Source organism: Chlorocebus sabaeus, chromosome 23 (genome assembly GCF_047675955.1).
Source record: "Chlorocebus sabaeus isolate Y175 chromosome 23, mChlSab1.0.hap1, whole genome shotgun sequence".
NCBI lineage: Eukaryota > Metazoa > Chordata > Mammalia > Primates > Cercopithecidae > Chlorocebus > Chlorocebus sabaeus.
The window spans coordinates 61,272,460-61,297,887 of record NC_132926.1 but is presented as its reverse complement, the minus strand read 5'-3'; the positions used below and the strand labels follow the sequence as shown (position 1 = coordinate 61,297,887).

Genomic DNA, 25,428 nt, shown 5'->3' with positions numbered 1-25,428 from the left:
TCAGCATTATAATTTTATGAATATCTAATTTTTGTTAATAATGTCAGGAGTATTCATTGTAGATTTAAAGTGAAATATGATTAGAAAATATGATAGTTCTTGTTTTTGATTGTTGATGTATTTAAATGTTTTAACCATAACATTAATACTATATAATAAATAGTGCCTGCATACTTTATTCATTAGATTATTATTTTTAATTAGTATTTTGCAGTCAAATGTTATAATTTAGTTATAATTTAACAGAAGTGTTTTCTGTCATCCATGTGTATATAATTAAAATGTGGGTGAGAATTCTGGACATTTTATTCATTGTCATGTTGCCAATAACCAGGAGGGTTCCATAGCACATACTTAGTGCTCAGTGAGAGTTTATTGAATATATTCATGGGTGGATGAATGATGAAGTTAAATACCTTGAGCTTATTCAAATGTATAATTTTGCTTTTCTTTACTAAATATTCAAGTTATTGTTGATAAAGAAGGTCAATAGCATAAGAAGCAGCAAGAAACAGAATAGTGTGCCCTTTCTCAACCCCCACCCCAAACTGATTCTTTTGAGCTCCTTGAGGAAGAGTACTTTTTCACTCATTTCTGCATTCCTAGTACTGACACAGCATGGTGCTCTACAAGTAGCTAACAACAGTCAATAATTGAGCAAACTCGGCTATATTAATAACTCACTGGGCTATTGGATTCTCAGTCCAGATTTCTTAAATGAGCCATATATGCCTCATTAGCAAAACAATATTGAATGATGAGTCAGTGTTAACCTACAGAAAGCATCCAATGATTTGCTGTGGTATACTGTTCTCAGAAAGAATAGGCACTCAGTAAACATTCTTGAAGACTTGATTGATCGATACTCATAGTTCTTATGTTTTTACTCACAATACGTGGTCTTTCACATACACTTCCTTCATAGATGTGTTCTTATGTTCATTCTTCTTCTCTTCCATCCATGTGTAATTTCCATCAGTATATCCTATTCCTTCATGATGAATGCCCCCCATCCATTCATAACCTCCTACACCATGTCCAGTCCAGTGTTTTTTGGAAAGTCTAAAGTAAATAAACTAATTTTTAAAGTTTTCTAATTTTTTTAACAGAAGCTCCATTACCTACTCCCACCTCCCCACATGATGAAACAGGGAAACAGAGCTGCAGGCATACAGTGACAACAGGACATCAGGAAATGCCCAAGAAGGTCAGCCCCACCTTAACATGATGTTTTCAGAAATTTGGACAGCACATACCAGCATTTCTAAGAAACATGCAAGACCAATATATCATTTGTAATTCGAAATATATGTAAGAGTTGCAATTAACAATTAGGTCTCTTCGAATATTAAAGTTATCAAATGATGACCATGAATAACGTGATTAATGCTCACAGCACTATTTATCATCATATAAATGATCATATTTTCAGTCTGTGTTTTATGTTTAAATTCCACATAGGGAAACAAGTATAATAATATCATGAATTTCAGCAATGTTTTATTTTTAAGGCTCCAAAAATATTTTAAGAAATATTTGTGATTTGTTCGAAATTGCAAGATTTAACTTCCAAGGTATCAGAATTAATGAGGTCATATTAGAATATTCACACTTTTTATTAACAAAATCAGTTTACACTTTGATAATTTCTCTTCATATATGTCGATTTTAGAAAATTAATTTTAATCATTAAAAAACAATAAAAATTGTATTAAAAATATGATAATTTAAAATCAGATATTAAGCCAATAGTCCTGTTTTAAAGATTGGTTTATGGTGCACAGAATTCATTCATGACATTAGAAGTATATTCATAACATAATCCTGGTTGTGCCATATGTGACCATAAGAAGGATCATTACCTTTAACAACTGTGAATTCCCAATGAAGTGAAAACATGCATAGTCAAGCTCAATAATTTTTTTATTGCAATTTTCCATGTTCCCATCATCAAAGGATGTCAGTAAGGGTTTCTTTGATCTCAGTATTTTTCTGCGTATGAAAGAACATGTGTTTATTGCTCGTTATGCTCTGGTGCTTCTGGGACAATCATTTCAACCCCCTAATCTATATAAGACTCTAGTTACTGTTTGTGTTAAATATGGATACTAAATTTTTCCAATTCTAGATAAAACCTGAAAGATGCCATGATTAGTCAATTACTGGATTTTAAGAATAATTCTGTTTTATTTAAAATCAAATATAAAAGATGTCTGGATAATGTCAAATAGTAGAGATATATTAACATGTTTACAATTACTGTTTTTCTTTAATCAGTTACCTCCTTTTGTCATGCATTTGACAACACTCTATTTGAATGAATTCCCATGAGTAGTATTGATTTTGTTGTTGAGTGCCTATTAAATAAAATTTCTATATTAGTGTATAGTGATTTTAAGAATGTAATAAGTAAACTATTTTTAGTTTTGAGTTTATAGTAATTATACTGTTTTTTAACAGTTTGTTAGTGTTGTTTCATGAATCAAGTCTGCATTTTAATGTGTTTATTCTAATTGTTGTAAAACAAGAGGGAATGGTATTTGGAATTTAGCTATATTTATTCTCAATCAGATCTACTTAAGAGGTAAGTAAAAAAGAAGTTATAGCACATCATATAAAATGGATAAAAAAGGTATACTGAAAAGAAAATAAATTGTTGATTATCTCAGGATAAAGAGGAAAAAGTAAATTTAAAAGTCTCCCTATGTCTGTTATTGCTAAGAGAGACCCATGGATAAATACTTGGAATTATTGGTTTTTTTTGTTTGTTTCCTTTCCTTTTTTATAAATCATGTTAATTCACCTCAAAACTATACAACTCTGATATTAACTTGCCAATTAGCAGTTCGTCAAGTCACTTATTCAACTTGAATTCCTGAGACCTTATTCAATCGAATTCATAAGACGTTCAGCTGACCCAAAGGACCAGAAAATTCAAGACATAGTGTCCATATATTCTGTTTGATGTGACTTTTACACAAAAAGTCGGAAAAAAAAAAAAAAAAAGTGCTGTAGGCCTAGCTTTTCCCACTGGAATAAAGTCTTGATAGTCTATAACCAGACAGCATTCTTCTTTACCTAGAAGAAATTACACGGGCATAGATTGCTAACTCATGTTGTTTGGGGATGCCACATTGGCGATATATTCAGAGGCAATTCTCTGTACATATTACATGATGCCCCATACATCATTTCCTAAAGTCAAGTATTTTGTACCCTTTAGACTGCTGCTGCACTTGTCAGACAGACACACCTCTCAAACTCAGTTCTAATTTTTCTTGAAAAAAGAATCAGATCTAAATATTTAACTGTTTGAACTGAGTTCGGTTGAATAAAAATGATGAATTGACTGTTGAAGTAATTGTAAAGTTGACTAGTAAAAATAATAGTATGGAATGTGCAATGTCTTTCCATCATTATTATAGGGGCTATATATTTTGTTAAAATACAAGAAGTATTTGTTGCATTGAGCAAAAGAGAGAACCAACCATTTAATATTACTATTGATTTCAATCACAGAGCTAGTTCCTGAGAATTGAAAACATATCGTAGGTTAATCGACTAGCAGTTGTCACTCAAAATGGTTTGTTGTTATACTAATGAAATACTAGCATACTAATGAAAATTACATTAGTATACTAGCATACTAATGAAAATTACATACCCAAATAAAGATGAAGTAAGAAAGCATGAGGGACTGATGAACCTCAGGAATGCAAAAATTTCTCCTAAGAGTCTATATTAAAATATAATAAAGCAGTTGTTTGATATCTTTATCATTTTTGTCAAACCAAAAATTAACAGTCTAAACTAATCTAATCAATTATTTAATTCATTATTTTACTCAATAGCTATTGACCATGCACTTTGTGGTATGCACTGTGCAGAAAAAAGAAATATAGAGATTAATAAGACACAGTTCTACCTGTGATAGGTTCACTGTCAAGTAGAAGACTAAAACAAGGTAATACAAGAGTATATCGATGTTTACATAAAAATAATTGTTTTCTGCTTGAGTTGGAGGTAGATCAGAGAGAATATGAAAGTTAATAAATTGAGTTTTATGAAGTAAGGATGTATAGTGATATTAGAGAGGAACTAAAATTCATGTGCCTCAAAAACTGGAATAAGTATTGTTTGTTATCTGAATTTCTAAAGAAAGATTCACAATAAATTGGCAAGTCATGGTAAAGTTTGGTGTTTTTGTGAAATGAAAAGAAGATGAAAAATTCAGACCAGAACTTTTGCAAGATTGTGGAATTCCATAATAACATAGTGCATGAGATTTATCTTTATTTATCACTAACAGTGACCTTGAATATTATAACAGCAAAGAATTACGGAGCATTGTGACACCAAAGCCAGAAGTTGCAATGGTGAAACAGGCAGACGAGCTTCATGATTATGTTGCAATGCTCCACAGATGGGTACAGTGATTAATAACCTGCAGGAAAGTGTGCTTATGAGGTGAGGTTGCTTGATTTTGTTGTCAAATCAAAACAACTATAGATATTATTCCTGAGAAACAGTCTTTAACCCGGCTTTAATCAGAAAACAAGTAGTTCTGTGATGTAGGTCAGTGAACTTGCTGTGATAGCAATGATGTATGTGAAAGTGCGAAAGAGTACTACATTTTGTTATTGTCAAAATGTTATCTGTCAAGGTTCTATGTATGGAACAGATAAATTTACATTTTCCCTTCTACCTCTCTGGCCACCTCTTGTTAGTGTGTTTTGCTGAGTCCTTGCCTTCTCAGCCACTAAATGTTCCAGGGTCCCAATACTCAGAGCAAGACTTGTCTCTCCCTAGTTTATTCCCCCTCCACCTGTTTATCTCTCTGGGCTCCCCATCCCAACTCTTTTTGCTGATCTCATCCAGCCCATAGCTTTCTACACCAACTATATATGAATGAATTCCAACTTTGTATCATTAGCCTCTCCCCATTGTCTCCATTGGATGTTTAATAAGCATCTTAAAATAAACACATTGAAAGCGGGAACTTCAGAATCAATACCGGGGCCCATATTTCTCTTTCTCCTTTAGTTTTCTCTATGTCAGTTAATCACTCCCTCATCAAGCTGCCTGAGCCAAAACTCTGGGTGTTGTTTTCCTTTAGAAAGTTTTGTCAAATATGCCTCCAAAATGTATGCTGAATCCTTCTTTTCACTGTCTTTACTACTTGCAACTTTTCTGTCCTCATCTTTAAATTAGACTGCCCTTATATGAATTCCTTTCCAAACTCTACTCCTTGCTTTCTTACAATTCATTTTTCTCAGAGCAGCTAAAATAATGGGTTTGTTTTTATTTTTTAATATGAAGGGATTCATACTATACTACACTGAAAACTTTTGCCACTTGCCATTGCCACTTGGGCTGTTTCATGCTGCTTGTCTTGGAGATCTCTATTTTGTGATCAGTCTGTTTACTTTGTGATCATTCCCCTGTGATCTGTTGACCTTGTGATCAAACCCTGTGATCTCTTCTCAGCCAGAGCTAATCTCGTCTCAGTCTGTGATCCCCCTGTCCAGTACTTTACCATACAAGACATGTTTTGGTCTCAAACTCATTCCCACTTGATATAATTAGGCTTTGCATCGCAACCCAAATCTCATCATGAATTAATCCCCATAATCCCCATAATCCACATGTGTCAAGGGAGAGACTGGGTGGAGGTAAAAGGATTATGGCGGCAGTTTCCCCAATGCTGTTCTCATGATAGCGAGTGAGTTCTCACGAGATCTGGTGGTGGTGTAAGGGACTCTTCCTAACTTGGTCAGCACATCTCCTTCCTGCCACCGTGTAAAGAAGGTGCCTTGCTTCCCCCTGGCCTTCGCCATGATTATAAATTTCCTAAGGCCTCCCAGGTCATGCTGAAGAGTAAGTCAATTAGACCTCTTTCGTTTATGAATTACCAAGTCTTGAGCAGTTCTTTTAAAGCAGTATGAAAACAGACTAATACAACACCTTTGGTCCTTTCCACTTAGCATGCACAAATTGACTCACTGTATTATTTCGGTTCCATTTCATGTCACCTTTTTCAGAGATGTCTTTGCTGACCACTTAACCTGAGCATTGGCTGTTCATGTGCATCTCTCCCACTCACACACTTAGTCGCATGGTGCAATTCTATTTCTCACAGTACTACCTGTAGTTTTTTCCATGGCACTTATCACTTTAGGATTTCTTGCTTTTGTGTTTCTTTTCTTCTTTGCTGACTGCCTCCTCCTGTCAAATGTAAGCCCCTTAAGAGCATGAGTCTCGTCTCCCTTTTTTATTCCTGAGACCTCAATATCTAGAAAAGTAATGGCACAATAAGTGTGTATGGAGTGAAGGAAAGAGATTCTGCAGTTAATTCTTGTTTTCTATCTTTAGAAGCTTTAGAGAGATTACCTATATATATTTTAAGAGATACACAGAGCTGAAGATATGTCTTATTACTCTGATATTGTCTTCTGAGTGCAAAGCATGACAAGTGTTTATTTTTTGCAAGTTGGCATTCCATGTTTTATTTAGCTATTTGTTTGTTTGTTTATTTTATGTTTATTTATTTATTTTTTGAGGTGGAATCTCGCTATGTCACCAGGCTGCAGTGCAGTGGCGCAATCTCGGCTCACAGCAACCTCTGGCTCCCGGGTTCAAGAGATTCTCCTGACTCAGCCTCCCAAGTAGCTGGGACTAAGTAGCTGGGACTACAGGCACGTGCCACCATGCCCAGCTAATTTTTGTATTTTTAGTAGAGACAGGGTTTCACCATGTTAGCCAGGATGGTCTTGATCTCTTGACCTTATGATCCACCCACCTCAGTCTCCCAAAGTGCTGGGATTACAAGAGTGAGCCACCACACCCGGCCACAAGTTGGCACTTCATATTTTAGCTACTTCTTGCTCTCTTTAAATCCTGTACTTTTTACTTTATTTCTTTTTTGTTCTTTAAAAGACTAAGTGTCAAAAAGGAATTTGATTTACAGAAACTAAATGTTAGCACTTTGAAAGAATGCAGTAGGGAGCGGGAATAATAAAAATGTGTAATTTTCTATTTATAAACACAATACATTTTATGTCTTGGAATTAGGGATTAATTTGTGATATTTTTTCACAAAATTGAAGGGTAATATAAAGTAATGTATTGACTTCAGAGACATTTTATTATTTTCAACTATTTACAGAATATACCACCACTTGAAAATGTACTGTTACTACAGTTATTTTAGGATAGAAAGAGAAGAAGAAAAAAAATGTTATGGTCATTAGACTCCTCAGTGAGGAAAAAATAAAAATACACATAAAAAGGGAAAAGTTTTATAATGGCAACAGTATCAAGAGTTAACATAAATTATTATGAATAAATTATATCTGTCATTGCTAGAATTTTCTTGGCAATTTTATGTAATTATGTATGTCCTAATTCATTCCTACTAATCAGGATTCTACCCGTATAAATAAACTGATTGCCTGGGACAAAGTGGGAGGCACTTCAGTGTAATTATTAGAACATGGATTTGGGGTTTAGAATACCTGGCTTTGAAACCCAGCTTCACTACTTACTAGTTATGTGGCTTGGGCACATTACTCAGTTTCTTCTTGTGTAAAATGAGGATTCATTAATAAATACCTAATTTATGACATTGCTTTGAGCATTACATAAGGAAATGTTAGCTAATATAGTATTACTCTATTTATTATTATCTTCACCCTTACCCATGTTATCATATATTATTAGCTCTTTTATTTACCATGTCATAGACCCCAAAGGTTATATTAGAATAAAAAGTAATTGTATTAGTTTGTCATGGATTCATTAGACATCCAGAGCAGCAGTGTTTTCCAATGTAGGTAAATGGGTGTTACACCGAGGAAAAGCAGACTTCATTATTTTAAAATTTGATAACTACTGAGTTAAATACATTTAGTCAGGACTTTTCAGAGCCTTTAAAATGTGAATAAGGATGAATATGTTAATAAGCTTGATTTAATCATTCTACATAATATATATTATTTGTATATAAAACAATGTATAGATACATGACAACTATAGGTTTTTAATTTTTTACAATTGTATACTTAATGTTTATGTAATTAAAAAGTTAAAAAAATTAATATGCATCATTATCTTCTCATGGGACCTAAACTGTGCAAGATTTTTCGCAATGGGGTATTTTTCCACAGACGCTCTGCTACTCTTAATTCATAGATAAGGAAAGAATGACTGAGTAGGAAGAGAGCATTCTTATGGTCAGGTTAGGGATCCTTTCTGCAGTATTAAATAAACACATCTGTGAACTTGAAAAGCTTTAGTTTTTCAGCATTACACACATATAAAATGGATAAGAGGATTTAAGATGAAACTTAAAGTAAGATATAATTTAGACCTGGCTTGTTTCACTCCTATTTGAAAGAAACATTTTCCTGTGGCTTAAATAAACCAATTAGAGTGATTAAAGAATATTGGTGTGGTATATATGTAGAGAAAAACCGATCATGCCTCCACTTGCCTTTTCCAAGAATGTATTTTACTTCAGCAAAATGTTTCTACTTCTAGTAAAAGAGATAACATAGCATAGCAATGCAAATGTAAACACTGGAACCAGGTTACTGAGTTTGAAACTCAGCTCTGTACTTATTAGCTGTGTGACACTGATCAAATTACTCAACGTCTCTGTGCCTCAGTTATCTTATCTGAAAGTGGAGATAATAAATACTAATTCATAGGGGTGTTATAGATTTTAAATGAGTTACTACTCTTAAAGTATTAAAAACTGCTCCTGCTCATAATGTGCACAGCATATTTGTTAAATAAGGTAGAAAAGCTACTGATATGGTTTGGCTCTGTGTCCCCACCCAAATCTCATTTATAGCCTCCATAATTCCCACATGTGGTGGGAGGGACCCAGTGGGAGATGATTGAATCATGGGGGTGAGTCTTTCCTGTACTGTTCTCGTGATAGTGAATAAGTCTCATGAGATCTGATGGTTTTAAAAAGGAGAGGTTCTCTGCACAAGCTCTCTTCCCTTGTCTGCCGCCATGTGAGATGTGCCTTTCACCTTCTGCCATGATTGTGAGACCTCCCCAGCCACGTGGAACTTTAAGTCCAATAAACCTCTTTCCTTTGTAAATTGCCCAGTCTCACATGTCTCTTCATCAGCAGTATGAAAACAGACTAATATAGCTACGTAATTACTTTGTACTTTTTTTTTGTCTTTCTTTTTCCCTGTGTCTAGTATCATATTCATAAGGAGGTGATAGGAGGAAGAATGAGTGTTCAGTGGTAGAAATCTAATTCTGCTACTTTGTCCCTGAACTCAGTGATGTTCTATCTTGAAGCAAGTGGTTATTAGAGAGTCCCTTCCCCACCAATTACTGTGTGGTAGTGATCAGATGGGAAAATACGTTTTTAGTTTGTTTTGTTTTTTTGAGACAGGGTCTTGTTCTTTTGCCTAGGCTGGAGTTCAGTGACAAAATCACAACTCAATGCAGACTGCAACCTCAACAAAGTGATCTTCCCTCCTCAGCCTCTTGAGTAGCCAGGACTATAGATGTGATCCACCATCCCCAGCTAATCTTTTAATTTTTCGTAGAGACAGGTTCTCACTATGTTGTCCAGACTGGTCTCAAATTCCTGGACTCAAGCTTTCCTCTTGCCTTGACCTCCCAAAGTGCTGAGATTACAGGTAAAAACCACTGTGTATGGCCAGAAAATAAGTTGTTTGCTACCCTCTATATAAAAATATGTGAGTTTCTGCCTGATAGTATGCCATGTTAATCAAGAGTGAGGTTTGCATCTCTTAGTAGGAAAATAGAGTCAGAAATCTTCTAATCATCTTGTTTTATTAGCACTACCACTTTCTTGATGTATTTCCATTATGATCTGGTGCATAGTTGTTATAATAGTTAACATCAAATGAGCACTGTGCTAAATAAGTGTGTTTTGCATCATCTGACCCTCATGACAAGCTTATTTATAAAGGATCCATTGTCATTATCTCCCTTCTACAGCAAAGGAAACCAAGTAATATCTTGCTTAATTTAGAACTGGTACAATTGCTTTGCATATCTTAGTACCAATTTTCCCAAGGCTCGGTAAGCATTATAAACATGTGTATACCCATAAAACTGGATTGTGATGTCCATAAATACATTATTTATCATACTCAAAAAATGAAAACAATCCAAATGTTCATCAACTGATGTTTGAGTAAAAAAATGCGATATACCTATACAATGGCATACTGTTTGGCCATGAAAAGTAAACAACTACTGACACATGCTCCAACATGGATGAACTACAAAAAGGCCCCACAGAAACAGTACGTAAGTAAAAGAAACCAGATATAAAAGACTATAGTGAAATGTCCAGAAAAGGCAAATCTATGGAATCAGAAAGTAGATTATTGGTGGCCTACGACTATGAGTTATAATGGGGATGTCTGCAAATGAGCATGAGGGATCTTTTGCAGGCTTTAAAAGTGTCCTAAAGCTGGATTGTGGCAATGGTTGCACAAATCTGTAGATTTACTAAGTTTCATTTATCTAAAAGGATTGTACACTTAAATGGAAGAATTTTATCATATGCAAATTATGCTTCAGTAAAGTTTAAAAAAGACACAAATAAATTGGATCATGGCCCAGAAGTACCATAGTTTAATGATAAGCATAAAGCAGACTCAAAGTTTCAATTTTACAATTCATTGTAATTTTTAAACTTATCTGTGTTCCCTCTATAATTTGTAGAGTAAAAGATAAAACATAATTTAACATCTAGCATAAAAAATAAACTGGCAATAAAATAGGAGTCTTATTTATTTAGAATTTGGTACTGGCCTTATTTCTCTTGGATATGATAAACTGAATGTCTCACTTTGGAAATAAATTAGATTTTGTCCTTCATTTAAAATTTGTCTCTTCAAATGAAAAGGTTTAATTGGAAGTTTTATCATATTACTATATTTATATATAAAGTAAAATCTGCAAAGTTTAAAAGAAATCCACTACCTGTACCCTGGGTAAGTAACTAATATGCTCCTTTATAGTCAATCACCCAGTTTTATTATGTTCAGTCCTTTGATTTTCACTAAATTGTACTTCATAATATATGCAGGGCATTCATTTACTGTTTCTCCCCTTTCACAATCTAGACAACAGAGTCATATAGGGATTAAGCCCAAATCATGTAGCTTTTAAATGGCTGAGATGTGGCTAGCACTCCATTTTCCTCAACACTAGTCTTAATATAATCTATACATGATCCTGCTGTGCTGCACTCATTGCTCAAATTAGTAGATATTTAACAAGTCCTGGTTAATTCTGTAGAGCCATGGTAGATATCATAGCTGGGTTATTCAACAGCTATATTACTACCATCTTTTAAGATTCTTTTGGCAGCATATAGTAAATGGGAGCTACAAGCTATAAGGGTTTAAAATTTGACTGGGGACTGATGAATTATAATAGTCTTTGATGTGCTTCAGGCATCTACCAATAGACAGATGCAGAAAAGAATGATCCTACACATACACAACATATCCATCTGAAAATAATGTTCCTGAATGCATCATTTTTCACTACTGAGCTTCAATCTTTGTGGAAAAAAAAAAAGGAAAGTATTATAGATTATTTAACTATTGTGCTGGCTGGCCATACATCAAAGCAAAAGAAGAGAGCCACCCTGCTGCTTTTTACAAAAGGTGTAATTAGGCTCTGATGGAGCTCCAAGGTTTTCTTCCCAAAAAATATTCTGAATGGCAGTTTTCCTGATGCTTAAAAGCCTTAGATCTCAGTCCATTTCTTATGGACTCAACCACTTACTATTAAAGGAAGACTTGTCAAAAGCTTACAAATCAATTTTCTCTCTTCTTTTCTTAGTGTTTGTCTTAAAGAAATAAAAGAAGTTCATGTGTGTGTTTCTTTAAAACAATATCTCTTGATCTATTCTTAGTATAATTATGTCTCTTAACAATATTTCCTTTCTGTTGTCCTTACTCTGGTGAATGTATTGCTTCTTTTAGCAACAACATGTATCATACAATCACTTTTTCAATTGCTCTGGTTATCATGTGAATTTATGTTTCTTCCATGTGAAGATGGATTGTTCCCTAAAAGGTTAGACATCAAGCCTGCATATTTTGGTTTTGATTTGCAGTTGTTTTGTTTCATTTAATGTTTTCTGTATTCAGAACCTGATGCGCTGACAGTAAGGGAACAAATATGGGTGTCTTTTTAAGCAATATGCATGGGAACTATGGAAACACTTTTCTAATTATATTTATTTATTTTGTTTTTAAGACAGTTGTTTTTTAGATATAAGTGAGACTGAGTGGGGTGGACTTAATGTAAAGCACATGTGTTGGCCAGTTTGCAGGCACTTGTTAGAGCTCTCTGAGCATAGTGGAATAATGAATTCTGTTTCTGTTATGTGTTTCTCGTGAAGCCTAGCACTGTGTTTTTAAAGGCTAGGAAGCATATAAATGTATTGGAACCTTTTCTCCCATACGGCAATAAACTGGAAAGGATAAAAAAAATTGTAGGTAAGAGAGATTAGATTTCTCCAGGATAAAGCAGATTTGTATCTTTTATTTTTTGTATGAAATTTTCTACCTATCATTCTACCCACTATCTCTCTCTCTCTCTCTCTCTCTCTCTCTGTCTTTCCCATCTAACAGTAAGCATCTTAAGGCAGAAGCCTATGAGTTTAATTGTTGAATTTCCTTAATTTGTTTGAAATAAACACATATATATACCTCCTCGATATGTCACTTAACAAGATATACTTTTTTAACTTTTAAGTTTAGAGGTACATATGTAGTTTCATTATATAGGTATATTGTGTGTCACAGGGGTTTGGGGTACAGATTATTTTATAAGCTACGTAATAAGCATAGTACCTGAAAGAAAGGTTTTCAATCATCATCTTTCTCCCACCCTCCATACTCAAATAGGCCTCAGTGTCTGTTGTTTCCTTCTTTATATACTCAATGTTTAGCTCCCACTTATGAGTAAGAATATGGGTATTTGGTTTTCTATTTCTATGCTAGTTTGATTAGCATAATGACCTCCAGCTCCATCATTTGAGATCTGCAAAGGACATGATCTTATTTTTTATGAATGCATATTATTCCATAGTGTATATATACCACATTTATTTACCCAGTTTAACATTGATAGGCACTTAGGTTGATTCCATGTGCTTTTGTGAATAGTGCTGCCATGAACATATGTGTGCATGTGTATTCATGGTAGAATGATTTATATTCTTTTGAGTATATACTCAATAATGGGATTGCTAGGTGAAATGGTAATTTTGAGATGATTTCTGCCGGTGATTTCCGAACATTATTTCTAAACATGAGTTTTGTAACATTATTTCTAAAATGCAATTATCAAATGCTATTAAGTATTTCTTTTATGCCTCTTGACCATTAAAAGCATCTTAGAATGTTTTAATTCTGCTCACCACCTTACTAATATTTTATAATTATTTGTTTTCTGTGTCATAAAGTAGCCGTTACTAGAATTGTTTTATACAACATTGCTTATTTAAATTTACTAACATGTTTTCCAATTTCTTGGCTCACTATGCCTTCACACACCTTTCTGTCTCCGTTTTCATATTCTTAAAATACAACCTTTAGTTCTTTCAGTTAAGATCAGTTAGTAGAAGACTCTCTTTGTTTTTGTTTTGAATTATATTTACTTTACCGTTCATTTTAGATTATGACTTACTACTGGGCATAGGATTCTAGGCAAACAGTTATTTCCAGTCTGCATTTTAAAAATATTAATCCATTATTTTCTGGGCTGCAGTGTTGCTTTTGAGAAGCCTGAAATCAGCTGTCAGCAAGATCTTTTATTTTCTTTTGTCATTGGCCATTATGATGACCCAAGATGTGTGATTAAAAAAAAATTACACCCGTATCTGATGGTTTTCTTCTTCTATCCGAGGATTCATGATTTTTGCCAATTCTGAACTATCATTCTTTAGATGCTAATTTATTTCCATTTTTCTTACTTTTATTCTTTCTCAATTTCTATCAATTTTGTTTTTTCTTATTTTATCATTTACATCTCCTAACCACTTTTTCTATTTTTAATATATTTATGTTTATCCACTTCATTTTGTCTTGTTCATTTTCTTATTCATGTCCTTAGTCAATTTAAACATACTACTTCACAGATTGTCTTTTTCTATTATCCTAAGTTCTTGGGATTCCATTCCTATTGCTTGTTCTCTGGGCTGACTTTCCGGCACAGTGTACTGTTTTTTTATATATTTTGTCCTTTTGACTTGTAAAGTCATCCTAAGCTTTGAAATCACCTAAGGTCTGACTTTCATCTACTCTGGCAGATGTTCCTGTGCTTTTGCTACAGTCCACTGCTAGACATAATTGCCAAGATGTATAGGTTCTATAGATTTGAACCCCAAACCTAAGTCAAGTTTTTTAAATGTTGCAAAAAAGAACACCTTTTTTTTTTCTTTCATGGACCCAGAATATGAGGAAAACATCCATGTCTTCTACTTTGAATAGATATATTTATCTTTCCTGCCTACCCACTAACAGATGGTGCAGCTGTTCTATATTCCTTCTATGATTGATATATCTCTACCTCCTCATTATCCATGGTCTACATCAGTGTCAACCCCCGAATTGTTTGGTTACCCAGCAAATGATCAACTTTCTCCCCAACGAAGGTTTATTTCCATACCAGCTCATTGGTTTACACTATTGTTTCTTGCCCTTGGGAAGTCCCTTTCCTTTTTAAACAAACCTAGATAGCATTTTGAGAGATGTTTCAAATTATCTAGTCTAGCTAGACTAGTAAATTGTGATAAATATAAGTCTCCCAGAATACTAAATTATTTAGCTATGGTTTCACTAAGTATTGAGGACCAATATCACCCAAAAATAAGCTGATTTTTAATGTTTGTAATCAACTCATCATAAAGAAGCAGAGGACAATAAAATAAATTGATAGTGAAGATTTATTTAAAACATAGTACTTCAAAGGGGATTTAAAGAATTTAAAATAGAGACATCCTTATCACTATATATCACCACAGTAAAATAAGAGTTGATGATTTAAAATTTACAATTCTGGATTAGGATTAAGATGGCAGATAAGAGGCAGAACTATCTTGGGTGGACAGAGCAGCATGTGGAGACTTACATCGTGAACTTTTTGCACCAAGAACTATGCAGGAACATACCAGGAAAGCAAAGAGAATCAGCAGACCTTTTGAAGGACTGGATCACCACTGCAGGCTCCCTGAGACACTGAAAAACTGTGAGTCAGCTTGCTTTCTCAACAGGCTGCTCATGGTCTAGGATGAGTTCTCAGCCCTGGTCATTGTTGGCCCGGAAATAGATTTGGTGTTGTTGTCGGGGGACAATGGTACTGGACATTAGAACTGCCAGCTGCATGGGATTGGTGTTAGGCTGGTGACTGCTGGTATTTCCCCATTTCCCTGGTGACCTGTATGACTCAGTAGAGGCAGCCATAATTCCACTGGACTGGGAACTAGACTCCCATTCTCCACAGCAGCTAAAACAAGCCCTGCCCAAGGAGAGCCTGAGCTCAGACAGGCCTATCCCTGCCCCGACCTGGTGGTCTTTCTCTGCCCACCCTGGTAGCTGAAGACAAAGGTCTTTTGGGAGCCGTATGCCCCGCCCACTGCCTGAGAATCCTGAATACTTAACCAGGTGTCCCTAGGGCAAGTTTACATTCCCACATAGGACCTCAGCTGATGCACTCTTGAAAGCATCACCTTCTGGCTGGAGGCCAACCAACACAAAACCAGCACACTAAATGAAAACACAACCAAAGACCCTCACAGAGTCCACCTCACTCCCCTACTACCTCCACTGGAGCAGGGGCTGGTGTCCACAACTGTAAGACCTGAAGATGGATCACATCACAGGACTCTTTGCAGATACTCCCTAGTACCAGCCTGGAGCCCAGTAGCTCTGCTGGGTGGCTAGGCCCAGAAGAGCAAAGACAATTACTACAGTTTGACTCTTAAGAAGCCCCATTCCTAGGGGAAGAGAGAGAACACTACACTAAGGGAGCACCCTGTGGAACAAAAGAATCTGAATAGCAGTCCATATCTTCCCTCTCACATAATCTACCCAAATGAGAAAGAACCAGAAAAACAATTCTGGTAATATGGTAAAACAAGGTTCTTTAACACCCCCAAAATTTTGTACCAGCTCACCAGCAATATATCCAAGCCAAGACAAAAATCTCTGAATTTCCAGAAAAAGAATTCAGAAGGTCAAATCCAGGAGGCATCAGAGAAAGGTGAAGTCAAACATAAAGAAATTAAACACATGTTACAGGGTATAAAAGGAAAATTCTGTGAAATAGAAAGCATAAATAAAGAAAACAATCATAATGTCTGGCAACCAAGGACACACTTAGAAAAATGCAAAATGCACCGGAAAGTCTCAGCAAGAGACTTGAACAAGCAGAAGAAAGAACTTCAGAACTTCAAGACAAGGCTTTTGATTTAACCCAGTCCATCAAAGACAAAGAAAATATAATTAAAAAAAAAAAAAAATGAACAAAGCCTCCAAGAAGTTTGGCACTGTGTTAAAATTCCAAACCTAGGAATAATCAGTGTTCCTGGGTAAGAAGAGAAATCTGAAAGTTTGGAAAACATACTTGAAGGAGTAATTGAAAAAAACTTTCTTGGCTTTTCTAGAGATCTAGACATGCAAATACAAGAAGCTCAAATAACACCTGGGAAATTCATTGTAAAAAGATTATCACCTAGGCACATAGTCATCGGATTATCTAAAGTCAAGACAAAGGAAAGAATCTGAAGAGTTGGGAAGCAAAAGCCTCAGGTAACCTATAAAGGAAAACCTATCAGATTAACAGCAGATTTTCAGCAGAAACCCTCAGGATAAAGAGATTGGGGCCCTATCTTCACCCTCCTTAAACATAACAATTACCAGCCAATAATTTTTTATCCAAAGAAACTAAGCTTCATAAGTAAAAGAAAGATACAGTCTTTTCCAGACAAGTAAATGCTGAGAGAATTCGCCACTACCAAGCCAGCACTACAAAAACTGCTTAAAGGAGCTCTAAATCCTGAAATACACCAAAGTAGCATATTCTTAAAGCATAAATCTCACAGGACCTATGTAAGAATAACACAATGAAAAAGAACTAAGGTATTCAGGAAACAAACAGCATGATGAATAGAATAGTACCTCACATCTCAATACTAATGTTGAATGTAAATGGCCTAAATGCACCACTTAAAGGATATAGAATTGCAGAATGAATAAGAACTCACCAAACAAGTTTCTGCTGTCTTCAGGAGACTCACCTAACACATAAGGACTCACATAAACTTAAGGTAAAGGAGTGGAAAAAAGATATTCCATGCAAATGGACACTGAGAACGAGTAGGAGTAGTTATATCAGACAAAACAAACTTTAAAGTAACAGAAGTTAGATAAGAAAAAGAGGGACATTATGTAATGATAAAAGGACTAACCTGACAGGAAAATATCACAATTCAAAATATATAAGCACCTAAAACTTGAGGTCCCAAATTTATAAAACAGTTACTACTAGATATAAGAAATGAGATTGACAGCAACACAATAATAGTGGAGGACTTTAATATTTCACTGACAGCACTAGATAGGTCATCAAGACAGAAAGTCAAACAATGGACTTAAATTATACCCTACAAGAAATGGAGCTTACAGATATTTACAGAACATTCTACCCAACATTTGCAGAATACACATACTATTCATTAGCACATGGAACATTCTCTAAGATAAGCCACAAAACAAGTCTCAGTAAATTTAAGAAAATCAAAATTGTATCAAGTACTCTGTCAGATCACAGTGAAATAAAACTGGAAATCAACTCCAAAAGGAGTCCTCAAAACATGCTAACACATGGAAATTAAATAATCTGCTCCTGAGTGATCACTGGGTCACAATGAAATCAAAATGGAAATTACAAAATTCTTTGAACTGAACGATAATAGTGACACAACCTATCACTACTTCAAACTGAACGATAATAGTGATTAAACCTTTGAGATACAGCAAAAGTGGTGCTAAGAAGAAAATGTATAGCATTAAATGCCTACATCAAAAAGTCTGAAAGAGGGCCAGGAATGGTGGTTCACACTGGTAATTCCAGCACTTTGGGAGGCCAAGGTTGGGGGATCAGTTGAGGTCAGGAGATCAAGACAAGTCTGACCAACGTGGTGAAACCCCATCTCTATTAAAATATAAAAATTAGCTGGACATGATGACATGTGCCTGTAATCCTAGCTACTCAGGAGACTGAGGCAGGAGAATCACTTGAACCCAGAAGGTTGAGGTTGCATTGAGCCAAGACCATGCCACTGCACTCCAGCCTGGGGAGCAGAGTAGAGTGAGACTCTGTCTCAAAAAATTAAACAAAAAAATTAAGTCTGAAAGATAACAAATAGTCTAAGGTCACATCTCATGAAATTGGAGAAACAAGAACAATCCAAACCCAAATCCAGCAGAAGAAAAGAAATGACAAAGACCAGAGCAGAACTAAATGAAATTGAAGCAACAGCAACAACAAAAATATAACAGATAAATGAAACAAAAAGTTATTTCTTTGAAAAGATAAAATTGATAGACCATTAGCAAGATTAACCAAGAAAAGAAGAGAGAAGATCCAAATAAACTCAATTAGAAATGAAACAGGAGCTATTGCAGCTGATATTATATAAATATAAAAAATATGAAAGGCTGCTATGAACATCTTTACATACATAAACTAGAAAACCTGTAGGAGATGAATAAATTCCCGGAAATACACAACCCTCTTAGATTAAACCAGGAAGTTATAGACTCTCAGAACAGACCAATAACAAGCAGTGAGGTTGAAATGGTAATTAAAAATTTGCCAGCAAATAAAAGTCCAGGACCAGACAAATTCATGGCTGAATTCTATCAGGCATTCAAAGAATAATTGGTACCAATTTGTTTAACCCTATTCCAAAAAATAGAGAATGAGAGAATCCTCCCTTAATCATTCTGTGAAACCAATATCACCCTAATACCAAAACCAGGAAAGAACAACCAAAAAGGAAAACTACTGACTAATATCCCTGATGAACATCAGTGCAAAAATCCTCAACAAAATACTATCTAACTGAATCCAACAACATATCAAAAAGATAATCCACCATGATCAAGTGGGTTTCAAACCATGGATGCAGGAATGGTTTAACATACATAAGTCAATAAATGTGATACACCATATAAACAGAATTAAAACCAACAATCGCAAGATCATCTCAATAGATATATAAAAAGCATTTGACAAAATCCAGCATCGCTTTATGATTAAAAACCTTAGCAAAATTGCCACAGAGAGACATACCTTAAGGTAGTAAAAGCCATTTATGATAAACCCACAGCCAGCATAATACTGAGTGGGGAAAAGTTAAAATCATTTCCCTTGAGAATTGGAACAAGACAAGGATGCTCACTTTCACCACTTTTATTCAACGTAGTACTGAAAGTCCTAGCCAGAGCAATCATACAAGAGAAAGAAATAAAGGGCACTCAAATTGGTAAAGAGGAAGTCAAACTGTTGCTGTTTGCTGATGATATGACTGTATGCCTAGAAAACCCTGAAGATTCATCCAAAAAGCTCCTAGAACTGGTTAAGTGACAAAGTTTTGGGATACAAAATTAATATACAAAAATTAGTAGTTCTGCTATACACCAACAGTGACCAGGCTGAGAATCAAATCAAGAACTCAACCCCTTTCACAATGGCTGCAAATAAATAAATAAATTAAATTAAATACTTAGGAATATACCTAACCTAGGATGTGAAAGACTTCTACAAGGAAAACTGTAAAACACTGCTGAAAGAAATCATAGATGACACAAACAAATGGAAACACATACCACACTCATGAATGGGTAGAATCAATATTGTGAAAATGACTATACTGCCAAAAGCAATCTACAAATTCAATACAATTCCCATCAAAATATTACCATCATTCTTCACAAAACTAGAAAAAATCCTAAAATTCACATGGAACCAAAAAAGAGCCTGCATAGCCAAAGCAAGACTAAGAAAAAAGAACAAATCTGGAGGCATCACATTACCTGACTTCAAACTATACTGTAAGGCCATAGTCACCAAAACAGCATGGAAGCAGTGTAAAAATAGGCACATAGACTAATGGAACAGAATAGAGAACACAGAAATAAAGCCAAATATTAATACTTAAAGCCAACTTATCTTTGACAAAGCAAACAAAAACATCAAGTGGGGAAAGGACACCCTATTCAACAAATGGTGCCGGGGTAACTGGCTGATCATATGTAGAAGAATGAAACTGAATTCTCATCTCTCACCTTATACAAAAATCAACTCACGATAGATCAAAGACTTAAGTCTAAGACCTGAAACCATAAAGATTCTAGAAGATAATATTGGGAAAACCTTTCCAGTCCTTGACTTCGGCAAAGACTTCATGATGAAGAACCCAAAAGGAAATGCAACAAAAACAAAGATAAATAGATGGGACTTAATTAAACTAAAAAGCTTCTGCACAGCAAAAATTAATAATAATTATAATAATAATAATAACCAACGAGTTAACAGCCAGCCCACAGAGTGGGAGAAAAATCTTCATAATCTATACATCCAATAAAGAAATAAAATCCAGAATGTACAAGTAACTCAAACAAATTGCAAGAAAAAAAAATCCAATCAAAAAGTGGGCTAAGGGCATGAACAGACAATTCTCAAAAGAAGATATACAAATGGCCAACAACCATATGGAAAAATGCTCAACATCACTAATTATCAGGGAAGTGGAAATCAAAACTACAATGCCATACCAACCCGCTCCGCAAGAATGGCCATAATCAAAATATCAAAAAATAATAGATGTTGGCATGGATGTGGTGAAAAGGGAACATTCTTAAACTGTTGGTGGGAATATAAACTAGTGTAACAACTATGGAAAAACATGTGAAGATTCCTTAAAGTACAAAAAGTAGATCTAGCATTTGATTCAGCAGTCCCCCTACTAGGTATTTAGCTGGAGGAAAAGAAGCCATTATATGAAAAAACAACAACAACAACAACAACAGCAACAAAAAAAAAAAAAACCTCGCACACACATGTTTACAGCAGCACAATTTGCAGTTTCAAAAATATGGAACCAGCCCAAATGCCCATCAATCAATGAGTGAATAAAGAAAATGTGGTATGTATGTACCATGGAATACTACTCAGCCATAAAAAGGAATGAAAGAATGGCACTAGCCGTAACCTGAATGGAATTGGAGACTATTATTCTAAGTGAAGTAACTGAGGAATGGAAAATCAAACATGTTCTCACTCATATGTGGGAGCTAAGTTATGAGGATGCAAAGGTATAAGAATAATACATTGGATTTTGGGGATTTGGGGGAAAAGGTGGGGGATGGCGAGAGATAAAAGACTGCACATTAAGTACAGGGCACACTGCTCCGGTGATGGGTACACCAAAATCTCAGAAATCACCCACTTGGGGGAGACTGAGGTGGGAGGATCACTTGCAGTGAGCTGCATTCATGCCACCGCACTCCAGCCTGGGTGACAGAGCGAGAGACCCCATCTCAACAACAACAAAAAAGAAATGTTAGCCAGATTCATTAATTTTTGAATTCCTTTGGTGTTGGCAGATATAATAGTAACCTTTTGTAAAATACAAGTTGAGTACCCCTTATCTGAAATGCTTGAGACTAGAAATGTTTCAGACTTCAGATTTTTTCAGATTTTGGAATATTTATATGTACTTAGTGAAATACCTGGTGAATGGGGCCCAATTCTAAACATGAAATTCGTTTATGTTTTATATATATCTTATACAAATAGCCTGGAGGTAATGCTATACAATATTTTAATAGTTTTGTTCATGAAACAAAGCTTGGGCTGCATTTTGACTGTGACCTGTCACAGGAGGTCAGGTGTAGAATTTTCACTTGGGGCAACATGTTAGTGCTCAAAAAGTTTTAGAATTTGGAGCATTTCACATTTCATATTTTTGGATTAAGGATGCCCAACCTGTATAGAAATGGCATCACAGACAGCTTATTTTTCCAAAGTCATCCATTCAGTTATTAGTAATGTGGTATTTTCAACCAGAAGTATATCTAAAAGCTGCTTAAACAATGTATTTGAGTCATTTTTTAGAATAATTCATGACACATAGAGGCTAGAAGAATTTCAGTAATGGTAGTCAATATGATAATACCACTGTGAACCAGGCACTGTTTGAAACATTCCATTTATTGACTTATTTAAGTCTAACAAGGTCATGAGATTCAATTATAATCCCATTTAAAGACGAAGTACTCTGAGGTATCTCTTTCTCAAAGACATGTTGGGATTTACAGCCAAGCCATGTGCAGCCTGGCTCCACAGTCTAGTTGTGAGCTACTGCTCTGCACTTTTTCTTTTTTTAAACACAAATTCATGCACATGCAAACACATACAATACACATGCATACCAACACACATACCCCAATACACCCACACACAGCCAATGGCGTCATGATTATCTTAGAAATGTTTCTACTTTGATTTATCTCTCTCTTTATCTGATTGGGAAGAAAAGGGACAAATTTTCTCACTCTTCAATTTATAATAGTGGCCCCAATATAATGGATCATCTAATCTAATATAGAAAGATGTTATTTTAGAGGAGTTGAGGTACATATTTTATATGATTGAAGCCAATATTTTATCTGTGCAATTAATTTCATGGAGTTCTGAAATTATTACAACTCTGATTTTGTTACTATTGGAAAACAATGTATTTTATTTCAAACAAGTATGTAGTGACTTAATATAGAATCTGTACTCTCCTCTCAGAAGAAACAAATGAATGACATTTTTTACTAGCAATAACTTATTTTTGTTGCTTAGTCATCTTATGTATAATGATTACCTGTTAACAGATATTAGATATTTAATGCTTATTTTGGATTTAATTTATTTTTATTGTTTAATATTAAGTCTTTTTGTTATTATAATTTGTTTAAACCGTATAATTGTTTGAAAATAGACTGGAATTATAGTCAACTTTATTTTAAGAAGATCATAAAAATGTAAATAATGTTCTAACTGAATAGAAATAACCTTTTGTTTTCTTTCATGATATATCCAGGTATATTGTATTCTATTTTCTTTTATCATTTGACTGGCTAAACTAAGTGAAAAATGTCTGTAGAAATGATTTTTACCTGCTCAAAATCCAAAGACCTAAAAGAATGGCAGCTTTTCTAATTCTTTTTTGCCTTAAAATACTCTAATGATGAAGGGATGCTGGATTTTATGGAAAACTTTTTCTGCATCTAAGGAGAAATGCAGAACCACAGTGAGATACCATCTCATACCAGTCAGAATGGCTATGATCAGGAAGTCAAAAAATAACAGGTGTTTTCTAGGTTGCAGAAAAAAAGGGAATATCTATACACTGTTGATGAGAATTATACACTGTGCAGCCACTGTGGAAAGCAGTTTGGAGATTTCTCAAAGAACTTAAAACAGAGCTGTCAATCAACCCAGCAATCCAAATACTAGATACATACCCCCCCAAAAATAAATCATTTTACCAAAAAGACACACACACTTGTATGTTTAACACAGCATTATTCATAATAGCAAAGACATGGAATCAACCTAGATGTCCATGAACATTGCACTGAATAAGGAAAATGTGGTCCCTATACACCATGGAATACTATGCAGCCATTAAAAAAGAATGTAATTATGTCCTTTGCAGCAACATAGATGCACCTGGTGGCCATTATCTTACATGAATTAACAACACAGGAAAAGAAAACCAAATACCACATGATCTCACTTATAAGTGGGACATGGATATAAAGGTGGAAATGACAGATTCTAGACACTACTGGAGGGGATAGGGTAGCAGGCAGCAGGTCAACAATGGTTGAAAAACCACCGATTGGGTACTATGTTCAATACCCAGATGACAAGATCATTCATATCCCATACCTCAACAACACAGTTTACCCATTTAACAAACCTGCACATGTAGCCCTGAACCTAAAATAAAAGTCGAAAAAAATACTCTCATGGTCATTTTAAATTATTGCCACTGAGTTTAAATCTGTGACCTATAAATACTACAATGAATTTTATATTCATGGCATTAACATGTTTGGTGACTATATATAGAAAGAGAGACATGAGCTACGTACACAGAAAGTTTTCGTGGAAGTGGTCATTCTAATATAATGCCCCCCAACAATAGTCTTGTAATTTAACATCAGTGAAATAGCAGTTTTTAAGGCAGTGTATTTTGTGGAAAAAATAGTGTTTGATTTACACACAGATAGGGAATTGGAATTACATTTAAGCTGGTTGCATGTACTTGTCAGTGGATCATTACATATGGTATAGAACATGAATTTAACTGCTGTTTTGTTCACAGGGTAACTTTTGGCCAACTCCTTCATCTTTATTAAAAAGTAGCTGAATGGTACTGTCAAAGCTGAATGACTTCACTACTCAGAAAAAAATAGAAACAAGTCAAAACAAAACACAATTCTTCTCTCTTGCTTCTCTGTCTGAGTCTCTCACCTACAGAGCTACTATTAGGCATTAACCCTTTAAATTGAACTAGCTTATTGGCTAGGCAGTTTTCACTTTGCCATTGTGTGACTTGGCAGTCTATGAATTGGCTCTCAGTGACTTGGCTGAAGTTCTGCAGAGCCTAGAGGCAGTGAGTGAGAGAAATATCCGTTGCCCACAGTTTTTAAAAAGAGACGATTGTAAGGCCTAGGCCTTGGCAACCAGAGAGCAGAGTACGGGTGGGGAGAGGAGAGGAGCCAAAGGGTAATAACAAACAAGTAAAGGGAAACGGTGAGAGTGAGAGGCTAAACACAACTTTCGTCTAGCTTAAAATTGTGCTGAGGCAATAGCAAATATGACTTGCCTTCTTTGTATGCAAGAAAAATTATTTTTCTTCAGCAAGTGCTTATTGAAGATTATGTATCAATCAGTGTGCAAGGGCTGGAGAATCAACAATTAAGAAGTTTTTATACCTGGTCTGCTGGTGCTAACAGATTAACTGAGGAAATTAATAAGAAAGGCAGACAGACCAGTAATTATAATGCCATTAGATAAACATAAGCAACAATGGAAATATATTAAGTACTATATAGTTTCTAAGAAATTGCAAGGGCATGGGAAAGGGAAGAAAATGTTTTGTTTTCTGTTCCTTTTCCTTTAACTATGTTATCCAGCCCTTTTACACTGAAGGAAAACCCTACTTTCAGGTTGCATCATCACACTGCCCTGCATGAAGTGAGGTGTGGCAAAAAGAAACCCTAAGCAGCATTCCTGCAAAAGAATGCTACCTATGTGTACAGGGAGACA

General features: G+C 35.0%; 1 protein-coding gene across 3 annotated transcripts in view; it reads left to right on the top strand.

The window, feature by feature from the left end:
* Positions 1 to 25,428, top strand: part of PRR16 (proline rich 16) — a 221,632-nt gene that overhangs the window by 157,223 nt on the left and 38,981 nt on the right. The window contains exon 2 of one of the 3 annotated variants that reach the window (XM_008014231.3): positions 1,110 to 1,207. The exons of the other annotated variants lie outside the window; for them this stretch is intronic. Within the exon in view, the coding sequence (XP_008012422.1) occupies positions 1,196 to 1,207 (12 nt within the window). The 5' untranslated portion in view covers positions 1,110 to 1,195. The remainder of the gene's footprint in view (positions 1 to 1,109; positions 1,208 to 25,428) is intronic. 3 annotated transcript variants of the gene reach the window in all.